We start from the raw sequence: 8,052 nt of genomic DNA on the forward strand, positions 1-8,052 counted from the left end.
AGCTGCAGCACAGAGAGCACAGAAACTACCTCAGTGAAAACAAGTCCATCCTATGTGTCGCTTGGAGAGATAAAAAGGCAAAAAAGTACTGCACCCTAGTAACAACTGCTCATCACGCTGGGCAAACAACGGTTCAACGGCGTCGAGAAACTGTCATCATGCCTTCTGTCGTTGCCAACTACAACAGTTTTATGGGCGGCTGTGACAAGATGGACCAAATTTTGTCATACTATGGGCAGTATACACGTAAAACCATCAAGTGGTAGAAGAGGGTTTTCACATGGATTTTAGAAGTAGCCCAGGCAAACAGCTACATCCTTTACTGCCTATCACATTCAGATGCAAAACTAACCTTGCTTCAGTTCAAGAACCGACTTTTTGATCAACTTTGCAAGGCTGCTGCTGACTTTGAGGCTGCTGAAGAACCAGCAAGAAGATCAGGAAGACCTTCTGTACATCTGATAGAACGACTCTCTCACAAACTTCATCTGGTAGCTCATCAGTCAGAAGCACGGAACTGTGAGGTGTGCAGCACTCCACAGGAGAGGAAGAGAACTAAATTTGTTTGTTTGTCATGTCAGGTGTATTTGCATCCTAAATGCTGCTTTGGCCTGTATCATTCTACTGATTACAAGAAATAAGATGCTGATCGAATTGTTTGACTGTTTTTTTTAATTTGTTTTCTACTGATTTTCATATATCAACATCAGTGCAATAAAGGCAACTTATCTCTAGAGGTAAAAGGTTTACAGCAGCTAAAATTTGCATGCAGATAGGCAACGCATTTCTCAATAAGTACATAGCCAGAAATTGGTGAGAATCACTATATTTCTATTTTTTGTTGATAGATAAATAACAAAAAATACGTGCTGGGCGGCTTGTCGGTAAAACATGTGTAAGTTTCATCTAATGTTAGATACTAAACTAATGACACAATGAAAAACAAATAAGCTGTTGTTATAGCTTGAAGTGTCTAGATAATGTTGGTATATAGTTTTATGGGGCTAACGTGGGCCAAACCCAGACTACAATGCACAAAAGTCGTGTAGGTACAGTTTGGAATTGAGAAAGATAAATACTTCCGGCAAAACTAATAAATACTCCCTGGCTGAAAGGGAATAATAAAAGCTGTAATAACTAATGTACAGTCTTTTCTTAGGAGGCCTATTGAAATCCAAATTTAAAATATACATACAACAATACATGTGCTAGTAAATCAGCTTATTGTAAGATGGATGTGTCTATTTTAATGATCCATTGTTTCTATACTCACAGCAGAATTGCTCATTGAGAACCCTTGACCTCTGTTTTACAATACTGGGAAATGTTGCTTCAGTCAATGTGTTTATAGAGTTTATAGAAAAAGTAAAACTATATCATACTTGTGTTACTGTATTTTTAATGTAATGGCAAAATTCACACTAGTCAATGACACCACAAAATGTACTAGTGCGGGGCATGAGTACTTCTTGCCTAACGAGTTTAGGCTCATCCTCATCCGTTCGAGTTTGTGGAGTAGCTGGTAGTGCCTCGCACGATTTCTTCTTGGCCAACAGGCTTTTTGGGTATTTTAGTGTATCAAGACTTCTGGTGGCTGGCTAATTCAAGACTGTTTTATTTTTACATTACAAGCAATATATATGTGTATGCAGGTCATCAATGATTCACCATAGTGACGATTTCAGGTGCAAAGACAACAGCACCAAGAAACAAACATATTGCCACATTATTGCAATTGTTGACAGTATGATTCAGGTGGCATACTTATGACCCTGATACACTACATCCCTTACCAATTTTACAAAATTGAAAGCTTACGTAATACAGGTACATAGGCTACAAAGGAGGATATGACAATTTTTGACAATTCAATAAACATATAAACATATTCCTTCCTTTTCTTCCAAAAGCAGAAATATTCACATGAAACATATGCAAGATCTGTTGAGAAGTTCACACAGTACTAACTCAAATTCTGGCTGGACTAAACTAGAAACACTACACACAGTAGATAGCAGAGAGACATCACACACAGTGAATGGCTGAATAACGTCACATTTCAAAATTGAGCAAACAGTGCTGACTGGCTAACTGACTAGTAGATTTACTGGCTAAGCTGACTGACTTAAAACAGGGAATCGTCGTCCTCGTAGTCAAATAATTTCTGTGCCTTCTCAACAGCTCTGATGTTATTCTTTGGGCAGGCAGGGGCTTTTGCTAAATGACCGTTGCCCCCACATTTAAAACATGTGCGCCCTTTTGCTGGGCACTTGTGGTTAATCCATTGCTCTAAACCACAATCACCACAGATTGCTTGTCCCTTGCTGAAACAATTCCTCTTGATTGCATTCATTTCAGATTTCACATCTGGAAGTGTAATCTGCTCTATAGCGACCTTGGCATTTGCTTCTTGCAATAACACAGTAATATCAGTTAGCTTTGATTCCTCAAGTGCGATCAGCTTTGACCTCAGCATTGTGTCCCGCATGCCACGTAGAAATTGTTCCACTAGGTTGACGTCCAGACTACTGGCAAACTCACATTGGCGAGCTGTCCTTTTCAAGCGGCTGACATATTCATTGCGATTCTCACCCGAATTCTGTCTCATCTCTCTGAATGAAAGTCGTTCCACCAGCCAGTGCTTTGACGTACCAAAGTGCTTGCATACAAGGTCAACTAGGCCACTGTATGTCAAATCCTTAGGCTTCTGTGGGGCTGCCAGATCTCGTATTGTATCGTATTGATAGCCTTTCAAGCCCATGAGCAGCATGTGCTGACGAGAGTCTCCCGTAACCTTGTTCACAGCAAAATATATCTCCAACCGCTCCAAATATGACTCAACACTCGTAGAGTTGTCAAATTCTGGCAAATTAGCCATGGCTTTATTATCTGGCATCCTCGTCGCCAATTTAGTGTATCAAGACTTCTGGTGGCTGGCTAATTCAAGACTGTTTTATTTTTACATTACAAGCAATATATATGTGTATGCAGGTCATCAATGATTCACCATAGTGACGATTTCAGGTGCAAAGACAACAGCACCAAGAAACAAACATATTGCCACATTATTGCAATTGTTGACAGTATGATTCAGGTGACATACTTATGACCCTGATACACTACAGGTATGAGGTTTATTGATATGGTTTTTATGCTTAAAGTTGGCAAAAATCAGACATATCTTTAAATTTACAATGCAATTATAACTCTACGCAATTTATTGATTATTTTAACTATTGTCTATAACTGATGTTTGTGCTGGCAGCGTTTACAGGTGGGTTGTTAAACCGTGCTTAAAGCGCAACACGCAATAGACCGAGTTTTTGTCTACTTTATTCGAAGGACTCGTGTACCAAAACCCGAACTCGCAAGTCAAAACCCGAACTCGCAAGATCGAAAGTTTCAAAATTTTTATTAGCCGAGACTCGAGAGAAGATAAACCCGTGAGTTCAATCAGTTCAATGAGTTTGATTACCTGTGCAAAGCACTAGAATGTACCAGGGATTACGCGTATGTCACAACTTCCATTTCCATAAAACATTCATAATTCATTTTCATAGTATTTCCATATCCATAAAATTTCCATAATTCATTTCCATATTATTTTCATTTCCATAACATTGCCATAATTTAATTCTATATTGTTTCTATTTCTATAACACTTCCGTAAATCATCTCCATATTATTTCCATTTTCATAACATTTCAATGACTCATTTCTATAACTCATTTCCATATTATTTCTATTTCCTTACAATTTCCATATTTCTAAAATAAAATTTCCATATCCATTTTTATAAAACTATGGAAGCATTTATGTTTATGGAAATGGATATGGAAAAGTAAAAACTTTCATAATATGTTTAGCAATCCCTGTTATTTATACACTTAACACTTTAAATATTCTTTCATTAATTATTTTAAATATAGACCTATATAGACATATTAGCCAGCATAACTTGCCTCTGTTTATATTTTAGATTATATGTATCTTACAATTTCCATTTCCATAATTCATTTCCATATTATTTCCATTTCTGTAACATTTCCATAATTCATTTTTATATTATTTCCATTTCCATAACATTTGCATAATTCATTTCCATATTATTTCCATTTCCATAACATTTCCATAATTCATTTCCATATTATTTCCATTTCCATAACATTTCCATATTTCTAAAATAGAGTTTCTATATCTATTTCCATTAAATTATGGAAATATTTATGTTTATAGACATGAATAGAGAAAAGTAAACATTTCCATAATATCTTTAGCAATCCCTGAAATGTACCCCCCAATAATTCGATTCGTACCCCTGGGGGGATACATTTGATCTAATTTGGCAAAACCTATTATCTCATCAAATTTTCTCTATTTTCACAGCTTGCTAAAATTGATTATAACTTTTTCGCTTATCGCTAAAGATTCTACCTCTAGCTAGCTGACAATTACCCAGACAAAGTTTGACCGGCTTTATCTCATTGCCCTGTCCGCTACTCCATTGTGAGTTGTTATGCCTGCTAATATTTCCACACCATTGTTAAATAATACTCTGGCAAAAGGCATTATCAGCTGGTAATAGGTTTTGCCTGCACATTTTAAAAACAATAAGCATTGCTTCGTGCAGAGCAATATCTTCGATTGTTACAATCTTTCTGATAAACTTAGCAATTGAATTTTCAGCTGGTGCCAGCCAGATGGTGCCATATTTACTTATATCTGCAGCTGGTGCCATCCAGCTGCAGACATAAGTAAAGCTATTTACACTCAGTTTGTCATTACATCTTGACATAAGCTCGAAGCGCCATGTCTTCACCTTGCCCTACTCATAAGTCCAAACGTAGGCGCTCTCTAGAGGACAAACTAAAGCATGAAGTGGAGAAGCACAAAATGAGATTTCCATGCAGCTGCCCTAGGTGCTGTAGTGAAAGAGTAGATTCTAGATCAAGAGTGAAAATCTATACAGATTTTTGGAAGCTCGGCTACTTAGAGAGAAAAAACTTCATACATTATAGTGTAGAAAGACTGGAGGCTAATACTAAAACACTATCATCAAGGAATCGGTCGGTGAGTTCAGAAACTTTTCACTTTTAAAAAGATAGTATTAATAGTGTAAATATTCTATATTTTGCAACGAAACTGCACAGGCTTGTGTCCAGTGTTAAAGCGGTGAAAAATAGTGAGAAGGAAACATGTAACAGTCTTCAACATTTTGCTGCGAGTCCTAGTGTTTTAGCGATTGCAAGCGTTTTACTTAACTGGAGATTGTTCAGTTGTGACATTATATACTGTCTTTTAGCAATAGTTTTTCTTTTGATGGTTTGTTTTGTTGTCAGGCATATTACATCTACCATTTCGCTGATAAAAAGGGATGTCAGCAAATTGTCTGTAAAGAGTTCTATCTTGCAACGATTCGATACAGCAAAACTTCTAGTGTAGTGTCTTATGCTAAAGCCGGAGCAACATCTAGCGTCTCATCTCTCCCAGATTCTCGAGGAGGGAGGCGACATGGAGCTGACGAAGATCTACATCAAGTGATTGACAATCACATAAAAAGCTACAACCCGTGCATATCTCACTACAGGAGGGAGCATGCCCCACATCGGCTCTATCTTCCCCACGAAATTCCTATTAGAGATATGCACTCAGATTATAACTCAAAGCACCAAGACCGGCTCATCCATTATTCGACATACCAGTGGCGCATACAAGCTCTTAACATCAGCTTCAGCAAACTGGGAAAAAAGCAGTGCAAGCAGTGTGCTAAACTAGACAATATGCCACATGAGAAAGAAAATGATATCTGTGTTGACTCTTGTACCACATGCCGCAAAAAGGAGGATCATCTTGCTCGTGCTCGGGAAGCGAAACATGAATACGAAATTGATGGCAGCGCAGTAGAATCTACAAAAATAGTTCGATCGATTGATTTGCAGAAAGTTATAATGCTTCCTCGACTGCCGGGATTTAAGTCAACATACTTCACTAGACGTTTAGTCACCTTCCATCATACTTTCGCACCGATTGGCAAATACACCACGACTATGAAGCCCATTTCTGTGATGTGTTACGAGGCTATATCCGGAAGAAATTGTGAGGATATCGCATCCGCTGTAATATCCGCTGTGCACCAAGACCGTGATCAGCAAGAATTGATCTACTTCATGGACAATTGCTGCGGCCAAAATAAAAACTACACACTGTTCACGTCATTGATCAAGCTGGTGAACAGTCAGAATATTTCTGCACAGACAATAACTCTAAAATATTTAGAAGCTGGCCATACATTTATGTCTGCTGACAGTTGCCACGCTCGAATAAAACGCCAAATGAAAAAAAAGGTTAATGTTTGTGACATGGATAATTTTATAAATTGCGTGGAAGCCGCTGGGTGCAAAGTAATTAGAATGGCAGCTACTGATTTCAAAAAGCACCAGGGACATCAAAGCACCGTCAAACTCCGGCAGCAAAACCGCCCCATGGTAGCTGAGATTCGACAACTACAGATTCCCCGACGTAGCATAATTTTGTACTACAAGAAGCTGCATGCAGACAACGAATGGTCTGACTTTGACTACCTGAAGACAAAGTACGATATAGCAACCACGGTGGACAGCAACCTGACTCCTAGAGGTGTCTCACAGTCTAACAAGACTGACATCATAACTAATCTCTGTAAATACATGCCGAGCTTTCGCCAAACTTTCTGGACAACTATCCCCACAAGCGGTGCCGCGGATTTAATTGATAATCTCGATTAATTTTGCCTGAACATGATGTAGAACTGTAATATTCTTTTAACCATATATTTTTTCCGCGTGTGTCAAACTTACTCTATTTTTCTTCTTTTATTGTAATCTTAATCGGTGGAAGGATATTAAAACTTGTTAAAATTAAATACATAACTCTCTAAACAGCTTTCCAGAAACAAAAATTTCATATCATCTAGCATTGATAAACAGCAAAGTTTGATGTTTTATCAGCCATAGCAATGACAGTAGCTTCTTCTACATTACCTTGCACAAAGCACTGCTAACTGTCTTCAAAATGTGCAGGCAAAACCTATTACCAGCTGATAATGCCTTTTGCCAGAGTGATATTTAACAATGGTGTGGAAATATTAGCAGGCATAACAACTCACAATGGATTAGCGGACAGGGCAATGAGATAAAGCTGGTCGAACTTTGTCTGGGTAATTGTCAGCTAGCTAGAGGTAGAATCTTTAGCAATAAACGAAAAAATTATAATCAATGTTAACAGGCTGTGAAAATATAGCAAAATTGATGAGATAATAGGTTTTTCCAAATCAGGGCAAAAATTGTAATTATTATTATAGGGAAAAGTAAACATTTCCATAATATCTTTAGCAATCCCTGAAATGTACCCCCCAATAATTCGATTCGTACCCCTGGGGGGATACAAATCGAGTTATTGGGGGGTGCATTTCAGGGAACCCCAGGAATTCCTAACCTTGGGTACATGTACCCAAGGTTATAGGAACCCCTGCTTTATAATGATTCAACTCAGTACCTGTACAAAACCAAATATCACCCATCGCATTGTTAACAGTTTCATCCAAAATTTTGCTGCCATAAATTTAAGAAGTTACGCTATCTTTGTGCTAAAAACAAACACGTTGCATAATCTTTTATTTACTCAAAAAACACATGATGATATCGGGAATTTGATTTGTTTTTCTTTTCAGCTTAAGATGAATGAAAACATTGTAAACAGTGCCAAAAGTATTTTTGCTAGTGTAATATTTTAACACTACAACAATGACATTCGTTGGCTACTTCATTTTTATAATAGACATTATATGTCTGCATCTTTGCCTCAATGCAAAACCTAAAACGTTTTTTTTTAGTTAGCTATGGTTAGTTTCACTAAACTACAAAAATACTAAACATACAATTTGTTTTTTAAGTGCCTTGATTCTTGTGCAGAACTTTTTGCTGATTCTAAAAAATGCTGAATTGAAGTTATTTGACAGAAACTGCTTTTCAAACATATGTTTTAAGTATGTTGCTGCCAAAAAATTGTAGACAT

General features: G+C 37.4%; 1 protein-coding gene across 1 annotated transcript; it reads right to left on the reverse strand.

The window, feature by feature from the left end:
• Window positions 1-2,125: 2,125 nt before the first annotated feature.
• Window positions 2,126-2,896, reverse strand: LOC137402669 (uncharacterized). The gene has a single exon (XM_068089172.1). It carries the CDS (start codon window positions 2,894-2,896, stop codon window positions 2,126-2,128), a length of 771 nt encoding a protein of 256 aa, XP_067945273.1.
• Between the last annotated feature and the right edge of the window lie 5,156 nt (window positions 2,897-8,052).

This window comes from Watersipora subatra, chromosome 8, assembly GCF_963576615.1.
Source record: "Watersipora subatra chromosome 8, tzWatSuba1.1, whole genome shotgun sequence".
Taxonomy (NCBI): Eukaryota; Metazoa; Bryozoa; class Gymnolaemata; order Cheilostomatida; family Watersiporidae; genus Watersipora; species Watersipora subatra.

Excerpts from the sequence above, each read along its gene's own strand:
- LOC137402669 (XM_068089172.1), bottom strand. The coding sequence starts at position 2,896 with ATGCCAGATAATAAAGCCATGGCTAATTTGCCAGAATTTGACAACTCT.